Below are 20,547 nucleotides of genomic sequence, written 5' to 3' on the forward strand. Positions count from 1 at the left end.
ACAAATTATTGTTTCGCGAGGAAAGTTGTTCGGAATTGTTTCTCAAATAATTACATATAGCAGTACTCAGATTTTATTTTCTCGACCGTCTTGTTTTTATAAAAACTGAAACAGTTAAAGTTGCACCCGATGAATAGTTGGCAGGTTCATCGGCTGTTGGTCGATAAGTGGATACAGATAACCCATGTATACCAAATGTAAAATATATTGTTCGCCATTTTTCATTGGTCGAGAGTTTTGGATGAACTTGCTCGTGCACTCAATATGGTATGCAATTAAGTAAAAACATTTGCTGCTTATATGAAACTAATATATTTTAAATATTTCGCATTAGTTTGGATCAACCAGAGGCGCATATATATGGGGTACATACTCCTGCATCATGTTTTTGATAATTGCCCTCGTGAGTCGTGATGATTAATCAGTTCGCGATGCATGGACATGGACTAGTCTATCACTTCTTATTCAGCTCTCACTTTATTTTCATTCTTAAACACACTCAATCTTTTGATGTGTGGATATCATACATGTATATGTTTTGCAGAAAATATGATGAGGATGCATGCATGCATGGATGTGGATGTTAATGTTACAGCCGCAGGTCATATCTCCGGGATTCCTCAACCGAGGAACAGAAGGCCGGTGCCCAACGACAAATTAAGGAATATCCAAGCGATCGCTGGTGACTACGCATAGGCGATATGGTGCAATTAATAATAAGCTCGCGAACAGATATAATATATGCGCTAAATTATGTTGGTGGAATTTCTATGTGTGTCAGGATTTGTGGTAACCAGTGACATGATCTTTCTCCGATTTCCTCATGTTTCTGGACATGAAGCGCTGTCGCCGTTCACGTAGCAGCGTGTACGCAGGCAAGGCACCACCGGCGTCCGGCGCTGAAATTAACCGGTGGAGCACGTCGTGCCACGTCCGGCGACGGGCGATCTCAGTCCTCCCCCTGGGCTTAATCAAATCATGATCGACAGGATTTCTAACTTATCCACGCATAAACTACGTTATCTGTCTACTATCTCTCCCTTCTTCCATCCCTGAGGATATAATACACACAGTGATGATATTATCTGGCATGCATGTTCTAGACTACTCTCGATATTATACTAGACAAGATGTAAAAAATTTAAAGCGAGATATGTAGACAAAATGGATAGCGCGCTAGCTAGCCACATATAGACAGGCCGATTAAGCCCGTGCGCGCGTACATGTGCATTCGGCCTCTGACAGCTTGGACCTGAGACTGAGAGGCATACGTGCAGACAGAGTGCAGACACGTGCGAGGTTTTAAGGACATGTACATGTCTGGAGTCTGGACGCGACGTATGCATCCATGTCGGCTTGGCTTCGACAAGTTATTTTGTATGTGTATGCAATGGCAGCAGGTGCACTTTGGAATATAGCATGCATATGTGTTGTGTGTATGATTAGTTTCTCCCAAATAGTGGTCTTTGCGTGCATGATTATTGCATGCACCAATGCATGCATGTGTGAATATTCAGGCCCATGCTTGCATGCCGTTGACTTGATTGCTACGTCTTGTCGATATAGTATATGACATGTTAGCACATAATACTTCTACGTACAGGATGAAAACGGTGGGCGATGATGGAAACAAGCTGAATTGCCGACGTCTGGTTTCAAGATTTTTGACAAAATAAAATGAAAAATATGCTGGTCTAACGTGAATTCGAGTTGCCAGGGTGATTTATGATGAACCTCGGTAACTTCGATTCTCTTATCTTTTTTTTTTTGGATGGGGTGGGAAGGACACATGCATCCTGATTTAAATGGATGGCCACACGAGCGTGTCGCGCGCTGGTCAGAAAATTATAAGGTTCGCTGATAGTGTCGTCCAACCGCAAAACATGTGGTGCGGATGAGGATACCACATTCCATTCATTATTTGAGTTCAGTTGGACGCGAGCTTTCAGGATATGAAACAAGCCTCGGGTGTTAAAATTCCACATCTACACCCGAGGTCATGGGCAACGGATTTAGTCGACGAGACCCTGGTTTTGAACGACCACACTTGCATGATTTTATGAAGGAGGTAGAACAGTCACCCAATCTCATGATCACGCCTGGGCGCTACAGCTCTCGAAGTAGAAGTTCTCCGGGAGGGGGTTCGCTTGGCTATCAACAAGGGACTACATAAGTTGGTCGTCTGAGATGGATGCTGAAGAGATGGTTATTAGGGAGCTTAGCAGTTTTTCACTAGTTTTGAGTTGATTTATGTAAACAGGGATATGAGGCAGCCCATGCCTGTGCTCATAGAGCTACCTCGGATAGGAGACGTTGTACTAGACTCCTGTCTTCTTCACTAACACTGCTGGTTAATTAATAAAGTTCCTGATTCGCCAAAAGAAAGAGTAGCATGGCGGCAATGTCTCACACCTAGAACTTGGGCTAGAAAATTCTGTTGGGCTTGGCCCAGTCCAAGAAAATATCCAAGGTTGCCACGGCAACAGCTGCAAGGCCGAAGACCATTTTCTCTGGAGTGTTATTTGAAGCTGGCCTCATTCGGAAACTGATGGTGCTCTCTGAAGCCGAACTGATACCGATCATTACTGACCATCGGATGAGCATCAGACGGCTGATCCCACCCTAGATTCAAGGCGATCTGCAACCTGCATGCTGGCGCCACGAGAAGTGGTCAGAGTGAAGACTAGTCACTCGCCTCCCGCCAACTGCTAACCCCTCTTCTTCTCCGACGATCCACTTATCACTCTCCTCCCGCCACGGCCTCCTCCTCCCTCACCTCTCCCTATATATACACTGACACTCGCCGGGCACACACAGAGACCGATCGATCGACATCTACGCGCGTCCGAGCACGTACGTACACACCATGGCGCCTCCCAAGCTCTCCCTGGTCGTGCTCCTCTTCCTCCTCTTCCCGGCCACCGGCAGCGCCAACGCCGCGGACGCCGGCCCCGCCGACGCTGCCCCGGGCGGCTTCAACATCACGGAGATCCTGGACCGGTACCCGGAGTTCCGGCTCTTCAACTACCTCCTCGGCAAGACCCGCGTGGCGCGCGAGATCAACCGCCGCAACTCCGTCACCGTCCTCGCGCCCGCCAACTCCGACGTCGACTGGCTCCTCCGCCGCAGCGCCAGGCTCCCGCGCGCCGCGCTCCTCGAGCTCCTCTCCGTCCACGTCGTCCTCGACTACTACGACGCCGCCAAGCTGGCCGCCCTGCCCCGCGGCGCCGGCGCGCGCCCCGTCGTCGCCACCACGCTGTACCAGACCTTCGGCCCCACCGCCGGCGACAAGGCCGGGTTCCTCACCATCACCCCCGCGCCCAACGGCGGCGCGGTGTTCTCCTCGGCGGCCCCGGGAGCGCTCGTCAGCGCCACGTTCAAGAAGGCCATCACCGCCAGGCCCTACAACATCTCCGTGCTCCAGATCAGCAACTTTGTCGTGCCGCCCGGGGTCATCAGCAAGCCGCGCACCCCGCCGCCGCCGCCGAAGAGGATGAGCTCCATGTCCGTCGCACCGAGCCCCGCGCCGGTGCCGGCCCCGCTCCCGTGCCCGCCGGTGACGATGCCCGTGGAGGTGGAGCCTACGGAGGAGATCCCGGCGGCCGCGCCAGCGCCGTCGCAGGGCTACGTGGTGCGGGCGGTGATGGGGTGGTGGTCCGGCGTCGGCATGGCGCTCGGGATGGTGTGCGTCTTGGCGCATTTGTAGGTCACGATAGGAAAGGCTCGATAAATTTTTGATCTTAGTATCCACTCCTTTGGAACTCGAAAGTTTTCTTAGAGATTGAATTGTTTCCTACGATGTTCAGACAAAAATTTACTTGAAATTGCTATGTTTCAAGCGTGTGCCTTGTGGGTCTCGTGAGTGTAAAAGTAAGGAAAAATGGAAAATGTCCTTCTCTTTTCAACCTTGAACTTCAATATGGTTCACTTTACAACTCGATTCCAAAACTATTCAAGACCATCTCGGCCTCTCGCGGCAAACCCAATCGAGACAAGATTGGTCGACTTTCAGAGCTCCAATGCAAGAACACCAATGTAGATGCTTGAAGAAAGATAACACCCATGTAAACGTCATAACATACTACAGTAAGAAAGCACCGACCCTAGCGTGAGAGGACTACCGCCGTGGGTAATTTGGATGATCAACAAAATCTGTCGTCGTTTCTTCTGGCGCGGAATGAAGACACCAAGGGCAGGCAGTGCAAGGTAGCATGTCTGCAAGCCGAGGACCCTCAGTGGGCTTGGAATTGACAGTCTGCCCATGCGGATCAAAGTTTCAAATAGCCAGCTATAACCTTTTAGGAGACCTCCTAATACGGCTATATCATTTATAGGTTAAATCGGAAAAATCGCTAATAGCGGGATATAGTCCTATTTAGCCCCTATCTAGCCTCTAATTTGGCCGTTGTATCTCATGTTTTCTATATTTCTATTATGTTCTCCTTTTTATTTCTTGTTTTCTAATTATTGTTTAATATGATTCAATAAAACTTGTTAGTTTAATAGTTAAATATTTGATTGCCTTGAATAGTCGAGCGAGTTGTAGCTCGAATCATGTTTGAGTTATAGTTTTCAATTTCTTTTTTCGTAAGATATGTCTAAAAAATTCATATTTAAAAAAAACTCTAAATGGATTAGCCCACTATAGCCCGACTATAGTCTTTCTTAGCCTCAGAAAATACGGGTATTTAATTCTATGCCCCTGGTTTCTTAGTTGTGCTCACTTTTCCCCATTCGATAACGTTTTGCTCACTTTTCCTCATGTGTCTAAACTTTTGCTTTCACATTTTCCTCACTTTTGCCCTTGAATAGTTGCTCACTTCGAAGCAAAATGAGCGAGTGGGGAAAAGTGAGTAGTGTTAACGAACGAGGGGCATAGAATTAATAATCCCCAGAAAATATAGCGGCCAAATGAAAAGTGTGAGTGGTCACAAGTGCAATGTGCAATGTGTGAGTGGTCACAAGTGCAATGTGCAATGTGTGAGTGGTCACAAGTCTAATAGGTAGTGGGCTCTTGCACCTAGTATATGTTTTAAAAAAAATGGCTATATCTGTATATCCCACATGACGAGGATAGGAGAGAAAATTGCAAAAAGAAACACCATAGTTCGGCTTTACCGGTTTTCATTTTTTTCGCAAATTGCCACCGGTACAGTTTTGTCCGCGACGGAAATAAGCAAATCTTTTCTCACTGGTGATAACAACAACCTAGGCTTGTAAGCCGGCGCGCCTGGCCAATCCCACTTTAGAGTAACAAAGTCATCGCCTGCTAGGGTTTCCTTGCTTCCTTGTAGCTGCGCCGCGGCCTGTGGTGAACTGGTGATCAACCGATCTCGATCGACCATGGTCGGCCGTTGCGCGCGGGTGTGCCACTGCCAGTCGCCGGCGGGATCATTCGCGCCTCCCATGCCCGTCCACCATTCGAGGTCGAGCCAGAGCAGCAGATCTGCTTCAAAGGCGGCGCCACCGGACACGGCGGGGCTGCATCTCGTGCCAAGGCCCATAGCAGACCTCCACGAGGATCAATCGAACAGTAAAAATTGGGTACGTGCGTACACAATGAATCAATAATCTTCGATTGCTTGCATGCATATATTGTAAATTTGTAATACGGGCATATAATTAAAATACTCTATGTTATTGTGCAGTATGTTGGCGTTGCTGGTTTTATGTTCATGAGTTCCCTGGTAGCGGCCATCAACTATTGGACCGACGATTGGCAAGACTCGCTTGTCGTGGCCATCATGTTCTCCTACTGGGCGGTTATACTCATCCTGTTTGCCAAGCACTGCGACACCATCGATGAAAAAAGCTGTGTGGTACGTACGTGACATTTTAGAAGACATGCATTCATTTATATACTCATTTAACGAAAATGGTAGTAGTATTAGCTTGTTGAGATTGATCCAGATCGTGTGCGCTTTTCTTCTCCTAATCTAGGCGCAGACGATGCTGGCGCTTACTTCAATCGTGGCGATGTCCATGGCGCTGATTGTCTCCACTTTCCCTTCCAAGAGCATTGATGCGTCCATGATTGTGTTCTTCTCCACGGTGACCGGCGGACTCTGTTTGTCTCTTCTCATATGCTGGAAAGAAAATCGTGAAACGGAGCGGGAACGGAAGAATGCTTCAGCAGGATCTGAAGAAAAGGATCTACCATAGCCTTTTGAAATATAAAGATCCGAGACTTATTTATTTCAATGTCCAATATATTCATTTTCCTACCCCTAACTGTTCGAAATTGAGAGAAAGTACCGAAAACTCAAATCGGTTCCTGGGTGAATTTGCTCGATCTACCAAAAAAGCACATTTTGAAGTGTCGAATTTTTTTGACGAAAAATTCTACATATACATCTTCACAATATATTTGCGTTCATCAAATGTGAAAAGTCTTACTTAGCACCAAATTTCATCTTTTTACACTTAATTTTGTCTTTTTACACACGTCACATGACAAGCTGTTTTTTCATGAAATAACTTTGTGAGCGTGTAGCAAGTGTGAAGTGTTAGAGATAAAGTTTTAAACGTATGAGACTAGGATTAGTATAGAATCCGTTGTGATTACAACACGTATTGTAACCTACTATATAAACATATGATGAGAGCCTCGGAGATCATCCGAGTATCGTAACCCTACCTGATCATTCTAGCGACCTTTACATGGTCTCAAGCCGCCTCTTCCGGCGATAGCCTCTACACCGCACCGCAAGCTTCGGCACACCTGCCCCCTCGGCCATGGCGTCCTCTGCACCGATTCCGCCGATTTCTCTCGGCCAACCGCCGCGCACACAGCTGACGCGGGACAACTACCCGATCTGGCGTTCCCAAGTTTTGCCGGCCATACCTGCCGCTCAACAACTCGGCTTGATCACCGGCGTCGACGGCGCCCCACCACCGGAGGTGATTGATGTGCCGGCCGACGACACCACCAACACGCCGGCAAAGATGAAGGCCAATCCTCTCATACCTCCTGCAATCCTTGTCCCTGGAGGTCCTACCTCATGTGCATCGTATTGACAGCTCACATGGCGTCTGGCGCGCCGTCGAGGAGATGTTCTCCGCCCAAAGTGAAGCCAAGGTGGACAACTTGATGGTTGCTCTCGCCACGACCAAGAAGCTTCAGATGTCTACTTCTGATTACCTTGCATAGATGCAAGGGTTTGCGGATGAGTTGATCGCCGCCGGCCACCCTCTTCCAGACCGCCAGTTGGTCTCCTATATCCTGGTTGGCCTCGGCAAAGATTACAATGCCCTCGTTGCAGCACTTGGCGTGGCGACCACCCCGATCACCCTCAGTCGCTTATACTCCCAATTATTGGCATATGATCAATGCCAGCTTCTCCTTGCCGAGCCCACTCCTCCGGAGTTTGAGTCATCGGCCAACGCTGCATCCAGACAGTGGCGTCCTCGCAATGATGCCAACAACAACTACAACGGACGGGCCCGTGGTGACCGTCGAGATGACCACCGTGATGACCACCGCGACGCTCGGCGTGATGATCGCCCCTTTCAATAGGGACGCGGTGGGGGTCGTGGCAACCCAGGAGAGGGACGCGGCCGAGGCCGTGGACGTCGCAGGACTACTCCCTGGGCTGATGTCACGTGCCAGATATGCAACAAGGAGGGGCACTATGCCAAAGATTGTTGGTCTCGTTATTCCAACCATGATGACTATGGTGAGAAGGAGGTCCATGCCGCCTATGGTGTGGACACAAATTGGTACCAGGATTCAGGTGTTACCCATCACATCATGGGAGAGCTAAACAACCTCACTCTTCGTGATGCCTACAAGGGACATGACACGGTCAACACTGCCAATGGGCAAGGTATGAATATCTCTCACATTGGTCATTCAGTAGTACATAATCCTACTCAAGATTGTCATCTTCGAAACATTCTTCATGTTCCCAATGCTTCCAAAAACTTGCTATATGTTCATCGCTTCACATATGATAATCATGTATTTATTGAGTTTCACCCTTTCTTCTTTTTGATCAAGGATCAGGCTACCAGGAGAATCGTCCATAGAGGGAGGTGTGTTGGCGGCTTGTACCCTCTCATTGCATCTTTGGCATCCTCCACGCCATCCAAGTTTGCCATTGTTGCCGCCAAGCCCTCTCAATACCAGTGGCACAGTTGTTTAGGTCATCCCTCTATAGTAATTGTTACGCAAATTATCAACAAGAATAAACTTCCTTGTGTTAGTGATTCTAGTAGTGAGTCTATTTGTGATCCCTATCAACAGGCTAAGAGTCATCAACTCCCATACCCTATTTCCACCAGTGTATCTACAACACCTCTACAGTTAGTATTTTCTGATGTATGGGGTCCTGCAGCTACCTCTGTTGGTCGTCATGATTATTATATAAGCTTTATTGATGATTATAGTAAATTTACCTGGATCTATCTTCTTAAACGTAAATATGATGCCTTAGATGCCTTTGTTACCTTTCAGACTCTTATTGAATGCAAGTTTAATAGGAAAATTATCACTGTGCAGTCTGATTGGGGGGTGAATACATCAAATTGAACTCTTTATTTCAAACACAAGGAATTACACATCTTGTCTCTTGCCCTCATGCTCATCAACAAAATGGTGCATCGGAGAGAAAGCACCGTCACATTGTTGAAGTTGGTCTAGCACTTCTTGCTCATGTTGGTATGCCCTCAAAATTTTGGGATGAAGCATTTCTCACAACCACATATCTTATCAATATGCTTCCTAGCAGGGTCATAAATAATGATACTCGTGTTCATCGTCTCCTTGGCACTCGTCCTAACTAATCATCCTTACGAGTTTTTGGTTGTGCCTGTTGGCCCAACCTGAGACCTTATAATAAACGAAAACTTGCCTTTCGCTCTACCCAATGTGTTTTCATCGGCTATAGTCCTTGCCATAAAGGGGTTAAATGTCTTGAGGTCTCTAGTGGACGGGTCTATATTTCTCGGGATGTTGTCTTTGATGAGACAGTGTTTCCCTTCAAACATCTTCACCCAAATGCGGGTGCTCTTCTCCGCAAACAGATACTACTCCTCGGTCCTTCTCTAAATTTTTTGAGCAGGAACATGTTACTACTAATGATTCACATGTTGAGGATACTCATGCTACTAACCCTGTTGCTAGACCTGTTGTGCCTCTTGTGCAGGATGCAGAACCAGGAGACAATCATGCTGGTGAAAATTCCAATTCAAATGGTGCCTCTAGCTGGTCATATGGCTCTTTTGAGTATTCTGCAGAAAATGACACAAACGCTGGACACGGGGAAGATTTGCCGCCAGAATCCACCTCGGGGTCGTCCCGCCGTGTTGGATCTCGCACTGTCAGCTCTGACCGCCCAAATTCGGTGGGGACCCCGCCTGCAGCTGGTCGCGCTGCCGGTCCCCGCGCGACCCCGTCCCCTGCGGCCCGCGGATCGTCTGCGCCCCGCTCGTCTGCCACACCGCCTGCAGGCGCCACACCGGGGGAATCTTCCGCCACAGCAGATCTCGCGAACAGCAGCTCCCCTGCGCCCTCTGCTGCCGACTCTGCGTCGTCTGGCGCTGTCTCCTCGGCCAGATCTTCTGTGCCCGCCCGCCATGTACCCCAAGCTGCTGCTCAGACCCGCCCCACTACACGAGCATCTTCTGGTATTGTTTGTCCTCGTGAGTACAAAGATGGCACGGTTCGCTGGCTTCTCTCGTGCACGTCTGGTGAGCCTACCAATCTTCAGTCTGCTCTTGCTGATCCTAATTGGAAAGGGGCCATGGATGATGAGTTTAATGCACTTATGAAGAACAAGACATGGCGTTTGGTACCTCCGGGCTATGGCAAAAATGTTATTGATTGCAGATGGATTTACAAGGTCAAACACAAAGCAGATGGGTCGATTGATAGATACAAGGCACGCCTGGTTGCCAAAGGATTTAAACAACGTTATGGGATTGATTATCAAGACACGTTCAGTCCAGTTGTCAAAATTTCTACTGTTCGTCTTGTTCTGTCTATTGCTGTTTCTCGTGGCTGGAGCTTGGGACAGTTGGATGTCAAGAACGCATTTTTTCATGGCGTTCTGGAAGAGGAAGTGTATATGAGACAACCACCTGGGTATGAGGATCGTCAACAGCCAGGATATATTTGCAAACATGACAAGGCGTTATATGGACTGAAACAGGCACCTCGTGCGTGGTATTCACAGTTGAGTGCCAAGTTGCTTTCAAGTCTGATATGTCATTGTTCATTTATCGCAAGTTCAATGTCGGTATTTTTATGCTTATCTATGTGGACGACATAATTGTTGTTAGTTCCTCTCAAGCTGCTACAGATGCCCTGCTTACAGATTTGCATAAGGAGTTTGCCTTGAAAGATCTTGGAGATCTTCACTATTTCATGGGCATTGAAGTACCACGGGTTGTTGATGGTCTTATTCTTAATCAGGCTAAATATTCTCAAGATTTGCTTACTCGTGTTGGCATGGTTAATTTCCAAGGTATGCCTACTCCATTGTCATCCTCTGAGAAAATTTCAGCTCATCAAGGTGATTCCCTAGGACCGGCTGATAGTTCAAAGTATAGAAGCATTGTTGGCGCACTGCAGTATCTTACTCTTACTCGCTCAGATATCTCCTATGCAGTTAACAAAGTGTGTGAGTATCTACATGCGCCTACTACAGTACATTGGATTGTTGCTAAGCGCGTCTTGCGCTATGTTAAGCATACTCTCACAGTTGGACTTACTTTTTCCAAGTCTACATCCACTCTAGTTAGTGATTTTTCTGATGCTGACTGGGCAGAAAGTGTTGATGACCGTCGGTCCACGAGGGGGTTTGTTGTATTTGTTGGACCGAACTTGATTTCTTGGAGTGCTAAAAAGCAGAATACAATACAGTGTCCAGGTCCAGCACTGAAGCGGAGTACAAGTCTCTAGCAAATGCAACAGCTAAAATGATTTGGGAGCAGTCACTTCTTGCCGAATTGGGAGTTAGGCTAACACAGAGACCATGTTTATGGTGTGATAATCTTGGAGCAACATACTTATCTGCTAATCCAGTCTTCCATGCAAGTGCTAAGCATATAGAGATCGATTTTCACTTTGTCAGAGAACGAGTGTTGAAAAGGCAATTAGAGGTGAGGTTTATTCCCTCAAAAGATCAAGTCGCAGATGGGTTTACCAAGCCACTTCCTTACCGAGCCTTTGAAGATTTTAAGTGTAATCTCAACTTGTCGAAGTTGTGACTAAGGGAGGATGTTAGAGATAAAATTGTAAACGTATGAGAATCCGTTGTGATTACAACACGTATTGTAACCTACTATATAAACATATGATGAGAGCCTCGGAGATCATCCGAGTAGCGTAACCCTACCGGATCGTTCTATCGACTTTTACATGGTATCAGGCTGCCTCTTCCGGCGATAGCCTCTACACCGCACCGATCGCAAGCTTCGGCGCCCCCGCCCCCGTCGGCCATGGCGTCCTCTGCACCGATCCCGCCGATTTCTCTCGGCCAACCGCCGCGCACACAGCTGACGCGGGACAACTACCCGATCTGGCGTTCCCAAGTTTTGCCGGCCATACGTGGCGCTCAACAGCTCGGCTTGATCACCGGCGTCGACCACGCCCCGCCACCGGAGGTGATTGATGTGCCGGCCGACGACACCACCAACACGCCGGCAAAGATGAAGGTCAATCCTCTCTACGCGGATTGGATCGCGCGCGACCAGCTCGTCCTCTCCTACCTCCTGCAATCCTTGTCCCTGGAGGTCCTACCTCATGTGCATCGTATTGAGAGCTCGCATGGCGTCAGGCGCGCCATTGAGGATATGTTCTCTGCCCAAAGTGAAGCCAAGGTGTACAACTTGCTGGTTGCTCTCGCCACGACCAAGAAGCTTCAGATGTCTACTTTTGATTACCTTGCCAAGATGCAAGGGTTTGCGGATGAGTTGATCGCCGCCGGCCACTCTCTTCCAGACCGCCAGTTGGTCTCCTATATCCTGGTTGGCCTCGGCAAAGATTACAATGCCCTCGTTGCAGCACTTGGCGTGGCGACCACCCCGATCACCCTCAGTCGCTTATACTCCCAATTATTGGCATATGATCAACGCCAGCTTCTCCTTGCCGAGCCCACTCCTCCGGAGTTTGAGTCATCGGCCAACGGTGCATCCAGACAGTGGCATCCTCGCAATGATGCCAACAACAACTACAACGGATGGGCCCGTGGTGACCGTCGAGATGACCACCGCGACGCTCGGCGTGATGATCGCCCCTTTCAACAGGGACGCGGTGGGGGTCGTGGCAACCCAGGAGGGGGACGCGGCCGAGGCCGTGGACGTCGCAGGACTACTCCCTGGGCTGATGTCACGTGCCAGATATGCAACAAGGAGGGACACTATGCCAAAGATTGTTGGTCTCGTTATTCCAACCATGATGACTATGGTGAGAAGGAGGTCCATGCCGCCTATGGTGTGGACACAAATTGGTACCAGGATTCAGGTGCTACCCATCACATCACGGGAGAGCTAAACAACCTCACTCTTCGTGATGCCTACAAGGGACATGACACGGTCAACACTGCCAATGGGCAAGGTTTGGATATCTCTCACATTGGTCATTCAGTAGTACGTAATCCTACTCAAGATTTTCATCTTCGAAACATTCTTCATGTTCCCAATGCTTCCATAAACTTTCTATCTGTTTATCGCTTCACATATGATAATCATGTCTTTATTGAGTTTCACCCTTTCTTCTTTTTGATCAAGGATCAGGCTACCAGGAGAATCGTCCATAGAGGGAGGTGTGTTGGCGGCTTGTACCCTCTCATTGCATCTTTGGCGTCCTCCACGCCATCCAAGTTTGCCTTTGTTGCCGCCAAGCCCTCTCAATACAGGTCATCCCTCTATAGGAATTGTTAGGCAAATTATCAGCAAGTGTTAGTGATTCTAGTAGTGAGTCTATTTGTGATCCCTGTCAACAGGCTAAGAGTCATCAACTCCCATACCCTATTTCCACCAGTGTATCTACAACACCTCTATAGTTAGTATTTTCTGATGTATGGGGTCCTGCACCTACCTCTGTTGGTCGTCATGATTATTATATAAGCTTTATTGATGATTATACTAAATTTACCTGCATCTATCTTCTTAAACGCAAATCTGATGCTTTAGCTGCCTTTGTTACCTTTCAGACTCTTGTTGAGCGCAAGTTTAATAGGAAAATTATCACTGTATAGTCTGATTGGGGGTGGGGGTGAATATATCAAATTGAACTCTTTATTTCAAACACAAGGAATTACACATCTTGTCTCTTGCCCTCATGCTCATCAACAAAATGGTGCAGCGGAGAGAAACTTGTGTTATAGTCACTAGATTTAAATTTAGACGAATCTAAAATATGTTTCATGGAATGGATAGAGTATCAGTTTCCATTTTATTCTTTTTCCCTAAATAACAAGTCAAGAACATCGATGTTAACCGCTTGAGGATATCTTTCACTCAGGCCTGATCTTTCACGACGCCACAAAGGCCTACAGTACAGGTGGTCCCCGTTGGTTCTGCTGACGAGGGTGGTGAAGATGTAAGAGTCTTAGGGTCTTGATACCATAAACACTGAAGGTTGGCAAGTAATCCATATTCCATAAGGCTATGGAGGAGGGGCAAGACCACTTCCGTAGTGGTATGCATGCTATTCCCCAGAAAAATAAATCAAGATCGACTAAGAAAAGGGTCCGCAAGCACAGCTCTAAGGAATTCTACAGAATATATTCAGTTGAGATGCATCTTTTTGGAACGCTATTATCTTCCTTTAACAGTTTATGATCATGCACCCAAATATCAGTACAGATTCACATCCCTTTTAACAGTATGATCACCTTTTTTTAGAACATACATACCTCCCTAATTTCTTCCTTATCCAATTCCATCCCATCAAATTTTTCCATAGTATTAGTATCAATAGGCTTGTCAGATTCCACCTCCACCCCACTGTTCTGTACATTATCGCCATCTTCCATAGAATCCTCGTCATCATCTTGCATTTCTTTCACAATCTGATCAATGTCCATCGAGTTATCTGTGTGTGCCTCTTGAAGCTCAAGTACAAACTCCAATTCCGATAGCATAATGGCCATTGTCGGGCAATCTGATCCATTATCTGCAAGGCATCTCCCAGTCAATTCTCCATACTTCCTTAAAGATTTTGGCCGTATGGTCGCAGAGATTCGGTTGTCAACGGTGTTGGCAGTCTTTCCTTTTCTCATCTCTTCGAGAGCCCAGTATGGGAGGTTAATTCTTTGTTCTTCGAGTATATCATCTACAGCTTCCCTCGCATAGAGCACTTCTAGCAGGACCACTCCAAACGAGTACACATCCGACTTAAGGGTCAACTTTTCTGTCTGGTGATACTCAGGATCGCAGAAGCCCACAGTTCCTCTAATCTCAGTGCCCGCTGAAGTGTGTGTCGTTGAATTTTGTTAGCGCCTTTGAGATTCCAAAATCTCCTATCTTAGCCACAAGGTTCCTGTCTGTAAGGATATTGGCAGTCTTGATGTCACGGTGGATTACTAGTTTCGTGAGACCCGTATGCAGGTAGTGTAGACCTCTTGTGGTGCCAATACAAAGCTCGAGCCTCTTCTGCCAGTTTAGAGGAGGCAAGCCGCCATACAAGTGCAACTGGAGCTTAGTACATGTCAGGGGGGCCACCGCCCCCCCCCCCCCATGATTTATGGCCAGTCTATTCATTCGGTTCTCCATGTTCCTGTCATGAATTGCCCCGGGTGGCTCCACTACAATAGTTGGTCCAGTACCCACCTCAAATATTTCTATCCCATTCAGGATGCCATCTGCCGTAACATTTTTCCACTCAAATGGTGCAATAGTGATTTTCATCTTGCCAGACTTGTCACTGGATGGCAAGAAGTAATGAGTGTAATAAGGAACAGACAACGAACCATGAGATATATCTAAGAGATCAAAAAAAATTATGTTCCATAGTGTCATCAATGTATACATCAAAGAAGAGAGAATGGAAAACCTTGCTCACAATGTCACAAAAGTGCAACTGGATCAAATACTCAGAATGCCCATCCACATCAAAAATCTAGCTCATGTTGTTTCTTTCCATCAGCCTTCTCGCTATAGAATATACAACATTTGGAGCATCATACTCTTGGTAATTTAAATTACCTTTGACGATTTTAAGAAATCATCATCTATAACCCAAATTCTCCATAGTTTATCATTGATAGCTTCCACTTTGGCTCCACCCACATTGATTTTGTAAGTTGTCTGCAATGAAACCTCCTATAGACCAAAGGAATTCAATTTTATGGTTGATTCAGTTGTCATAGAAGGGCCTGATATGACTTCCATTGCATTAAGGAAGGATACACTGCTTTTCTGTCATTTGCCAGTGTGAAAGAACTCTGTACTTGAATCCCCTTGTAAGAGCCAAATCTCACTACATGTGCTATGGCAATATTTTTCATCATCAAGATAAGTTTGCATCAAAATACCCTGATTTTCTTCTTTCGTGGCACATTGGTCTCCAGAAATTTGGGTAACCAGAACGCCCAGCCTGAGCTTAACAGAAGACAAATATAGGCGGCAAGTCATAAACTCCAATATAAAGCGCAGTATCTTAGGGGCAACTAGACGATTAAAATGCACTATCAAACAACTTAAGCGTCAGGTTCAGGTATAATGTGAATGTGAACAAATTTTAGAATCCATGTTGTAAATCAATCAACTAGTGCTAAAGTTTAAGGTTAAAACGTTTGGATGACCAAAAGATCAAAGTACTTTTGGCAACTGGTGAAAATGTAATACATGACTAAAAGATGTTACAGTATAATGGCATCTATTAGCGAAAAGAAAGATCTAACTGGAGCAGAAACATCGGCTCATGCACCTATGTTGAGTCGCAGGACAGTCACATATCAAACACCAAACGGTTACAGCAGAACCTACCAGCAATAAGCAATCAGCCGTTTTAAGACATGCCAGTCAATCATCCATTCATTCAGGATACAGAATTTGAGTTAACATGGGCGCAATGCTTGCTAATACAGTCACTTGTGCAGATGGAGACAAACTACAGTGGTGTTTTTCAGCATCACACAACAAGCATCAACCTAGTAACAGTCCATGTACTCCTTCACTCTGCATCTTCGATCTCTGTGTCCTCTGGAACACCTCGGAGGTACATAACATTGTTGCATCTGCAGATTAAGCAGCAAATCAGAACATTGATGGAACCGGGTCATTCACTTGTGCATATGCAATATTAAGAGTAAATAGCTATTAACAGCCATAACATACTTCCACATCTACTACAGTTTGTTGACTTCTAGGGTTATGAGAGTGCTACCAGTTGCGGATTCACAATATTATATCTTTAATCCGATATTCGATACAGGCTTCAGAAAGTGCAAGGATGCGAGTTTTAATGTTAAAATTTCAGAAAATATATAGAGATGGACTAATGATACATTCTAGCTGTGGTCAATGATCGATGAATGGATTACCTTATCAGTATCTCGCCCAAATTTCCTGAGAACTGCCCGTCGATGTATTCCTCAGTATTAGCAAGCTGCAATAAGTCAGAAGTGTAAGTAAAAAACTAGTATGATAAAATGATCAAACAGCATGAGTGTCCTCCATCATTTAAAATGGCTAAGCACAAACAATGTGAACTTTACCTGCAGATTCATGTATGAATCCACTGAAACAAGATATCCTGAGGTAGAAAACAAAACAATTCATGCATTAGTACAACTGAGGTCTTGAATAAGAATGACAAATCTGAAAAGGACAATCAGATGATGAATGTAGCTAACAAGCAACGAAATCCCATAAAGGTACCTTTGTACTCCATCCCCCACTTCAGCTTGACGATGACAGGCTTCCCGGTTAAGTTATTTAAGAATGGCTTAGGGTTAACAGGCACAGTCTGCAGCGGAGTAAAGAAACATGAGCAATTAACACATATTATCAAATGAAGTAGTACAGTATAGAACATATAAGGTCACTTGTGATTTTTTACAAATATATGAGAAAAGATGTTCAATACAATTGTGGTAATTTTGCAGCTCAGCACAGATACTGCAACCTTAATTTACTGCATGACATGTAAAATCCTACAACTCAAAAACCGTAACCACAACTAGAGCTGAGCCAATTGTAGGCTTGTATCACTAACACGATAGTACTCACACCAGATCCTTAACTCAGCTGGGAAGTGTCATAAACATCAAATTGTGGTCTGTAGCAGGAAAATATTTTAAAAATAGCATTTTACAATTTTTGATTCAGAAGAATAGCACTACCCAAACCTAATATCAGTACTTTGCAGTAGCAGATGCAGATGCAGAATTTTGCAGCTAGTGACCGACAATTAGCATTGCAGGAGAAAGTATTCAAAACTTTGGTAACAATTTCACTTGTGAACAACAATGTCACTTGTTCCCAAGTCCAAAATCACGAACTATATATCTAGTTAAAGACCCGGCGATATTTCCAAAAAAAAAAACCCTAACCAAACCGGCAAAGTTTTGATGATAATGCACGATCTCCATGCCAAGATGCTCAGAGCCTCGGATAGGCCAGGTTTGCAACCGCAGCGACACACGGGATCACTAACCGGTCGAAAAGATTAGCAAATCGAAAGTGCTATTAACCGCAGCGACACTCGGGAGAGAACTTCAGTTCGAGTTCGATCTCCCCCTCCGCGTTCACCCAGCGGCTCGCACGAAACGACGCGCACCCTTACAGCCCCCCGCCGCGCAGACGGCTAGGTGCTTCGTCGCCGCGGCACAGCCGCACGATCTTAGGGTTCTCGCCAAACAGGTAACTTGCTGTATGAAGAGGTCTGCTAAGGGAAGGTGGCGAGGGGGGAGGGGGAAGGAGAGAGGGAACGCTCGTACCGCCATCGGAGGAGACGAGCTGGTGGCGCGGCCGCGCGGCTGGTCGGAGGCGGAGACGAAGACGAGGAGGATGAGCAGCCGTGCGGGGTTCGTGCGGAACGGAAGCAGACTAGGGTTCTATGGGAAGGGGATTGGAGATCTGTTGTTGGGCTGGGCCTGCGCGTAAGTCGGCTACAAGCTTAAAGAGCTAGACAGGCAAAATTGGTCTAGATATCCGGCCCAGAGGCTGATCCAGGACTTGCTATATAGGCCGGCAGCACTGTTTTGTCTTACGTCTGCATGCAAAAAAAACAGGGCTTTGTTCGGAATTCGAACTTTCTTATTTCCACAAAGTTTACAAATCAATATGTATAATGTTTTTCGAGAATATGCGAAAGGGGTAACATATTTCGTAGCGAGCAACAGGCGTAGCAACACTTCCACACTTGCTAGTCCGAAGACATCCACTACCGACAAAATAACAACACAAGATAAAAGAGCCTATCCTAAGCTAAACAACAAAGTTGTAGTGTCTCGATCGACGACGGACAGCTCCGAAGAACAACAGCTTCAAAAGGACTCTCCTCGTCGATGAATCATCTAAAGTAGAAATATGGCGGAACTTGGTTGGTCCCCAGAAGACATCGTCTTGGACTTGCCGACAACAGCGTGCATTGCGCCCCTGGAGAACAACCTTCAATAGCGAAGAGAACCAGAGGAGGGCAATGAGTAACCTGCACGCCGTGTCACCAAACGCGATGCTCCCAATAAATTGATAACATCGAGGATGACGCCATCGCGCCGATCGAACTCCAGACCTCGGATTTCGCCCGGAGCCATCTAGCAAACCAGTGAGAGAGCGGGAAGCGTAGACACACCTCGACGACAGCTCCAAGGAGGAGAACGACACCCGCGAGCACCGTCATCGTCGGCACTGACCGAAGGCGGACAAGACTTTAGTCCTAAAGCCGCACACTTCCCTCCCTTCCCGCCGGACTAGGACAACCGTCCAAGTTGTTCACACCGACGCCGCCACAACACTTTACCATAGTCGCCGAAGTGTCGTAGAACTCCCGCGATCTGCACGAACGAGATCACTCCTTCTTCCCGCAGCCCCCACCCTTCTCCCACAACGATTGAGGATTCGTTGCACCATAGCGGTCACCTCCGGACATCTATGTTACAGCGGTAGCTCTCAGGCCCAACTCCATCCCGGGAAGGCCTAGAGCTGGCCTACGCTGCTAGCAACCAGCATCGACGGCGTTACTCCTCCACGGCCTCCGCCGCCTCCAGGAACCAACACCGGTGGCACCACTGTTGCGCCATCTGGGGAGTCTCCATGGCCTGGGAAGGCCCACGCTGCCACCTAGGAATAGCGTTTCCGCCTTCTGTCTCCGCTCCGCATTCCGGCCTCCCCGCCAAGCCGTCCGACCAACACCTCCACTCCAACTCATCGCGCCACCGCACGCCGCCCAACTTGTCGTCTCGCCCCACGCGCGGAAGGCTCAACGGGGCTCATCTTGACCTACCCGCCGCTCTTTGACGGCTAGGCGCCGCAACCAACGCCAGCCCCAACGGTGACATAGGCCAAGAGGGCGGGGAGGTGGTCGCTCGATTCAGGGTTTTCCCTCCAGGTCGCTACCGCTTGCGACCCGGGAGGGGAGGAAGTGCCGCACTGTGAAAATATGTACAATATCAAAACAATACTACTCCATTGGCCTCGCAAAAAAATACTACTCCATCCGGAAATAAGTGACTCAACCGAATGAAGGTTGTAATAAATAATTATGAAATATATTTTCATTTAATATATGTATTACTACCTCCATCACAAGGTTTAAGTTTTTTGTGTAAAGTCAAACCAAGTAAAGTTTAACAATTTTTTAGTAGAATCTATCAATAAGTATAATAATTGTAGATACCATATAAAAATATATTTCATTATCTATCTAATGATATTAATTTTTTATTTTGCATGTTAACAATTTTTGATAAAAACTTGGTCAAATTATCCTTTTCAGGAAATGGTAGACGAATCCAAAAAAATAAAATACTCAACCACCTTAAGTGACTCAGCCGGAGATTTCTGGCTCCCGAGATCTCTATGTTTTAAGACATTGGGAAAATCATATTTACAAGCTTTAGAAAATTCTGAATATGATTTATTATTATTATTTTTAAATAAAGAGACCGAGTTCGGGAGAAATAAGAAGACTTTTGGAGCGTTCCAGTGAATCTCTCCTCCCCTAGTCGGCTGCAAGTGCAACCGAAAATTCCCCATCCGATCGGAGTCTGGAGCACACCGCAAGACCTAATACTCCGCAAAATTCCTCCCAATTCCCCATCCGATTGGAGTCTGGAGTACAGGAGTAATTCTTCTTCACTCCGGAGGGGATCGAGCTAGCCTCCGCTCCTCCTCGATTTCTGTTGCGGCCGCTTCTAGTCGAGTCCAGCCTCCTGGGCTCCGGATCGAGCTCGCTCACCACCGTGGGTTTCCAGTTCAAGGTCTCCTCCCGCAAGCAGGGGAGCTCGTCGTTGCTGGACGCTCCTACTCCGTGCCGCTGTGCGTCTTCCTCGTGTATTTCTCCTGCCTGCCGCGCCGGTCACTGAAGCAATTTGCCCTGGTGGTGGATTTTCCGCTTGTGCACTAAAGCTTGGCGCTTCTTTTCAGTTGACA

General features: G+C 46.9%; 2 protein-coding genes across 2 annotated transcripts; one reads left to right on the forward strand and one right to left on the reverse strand.

Annotated features, from left to right (window-relative positions):
- The first annotated feature begins 2,866 nt into the window (after window positions 1-2,866).
- LOC124663047 (fasciclin-like arabinogalactan protein 14) lies at window positions 2,867-3,706 on the forward strand. The gene has a single exon (XM_047200806.1). The coding sequence runs from the start codon at window positions 2,867-2,869 to the stop codon at window positions 3,704-3,706; it is 840 nt and encodes a 279-aa protein (XP_047056762.1).
- A 12,236-nt stretch (window positions 3,707-15,942) lies between these two features.
- Window positions 15,943-17,958, reverse strand: LOC124684345 (probable small nuclear ribonucleoprotein F). Its single transcript, XM_047218679.1, has 5 exons — window positions 17,892-17,958; window positions 16,831-16,918; window positions 16,668-16,705; window positions 16,494-16,558; window positions 15,943-16,187 (listed from the first exon to the last, which is right to left on the reverse strand). The coding sequence occupies exons 1-5, from the start codon at window positions 17,895-17,897 to the stop codon at window positions 16,124-16,126; spliced, it is 261 nt and encodes an 86-aa protein (XP_047074635.1). The 5' UTR covers window positions 17,898-17,958; the 3' UTR covers window positions 15,943-16,123.
- Window positions 17,959-20,547: the final 2,589 nt, after the last annotated feature.

This window comes from Lolium rigidum, chromosome 1 (assembly GCF_022539505.1).
Source record: "Lolium rigidum isolate FL_2022 chromosome 1, APGP_CSIRO_Lrig_0.1, whole genome shotgun sequence".
Taxonomy (NCBI): Eukaryota; Viridiplantae; Streptophyta; class Magnoliopsida; order Poales; family Poaceae; genus Lolium; species Lolium rigidum.

Coding starts and splice junctions, on each gene's coding strand:
- LOC124663047 (XM_047200806.1), top strand. CDS start 2,867: ATGGCGCCTCCCAAGCTCTCCCTGGTCGTGCTCCTCTTCCTCCTCTTC.
- LOC124684345 (XM_047218679.1), bottom strand. Junction 16,559..16,667: donor ATTCATACATGAATCTGCAG/GTAAAGTTCACA, acceptor GACTTATTGCAG/CTTGCTAATACTGAGGAATA. Junction 16,188..16,493: donor TTGGGCGAGATACTGATAAG/GTAATCCATTCA, acceptor CTTAATCTGCAG/ATGCAACAATGTTATGTACC.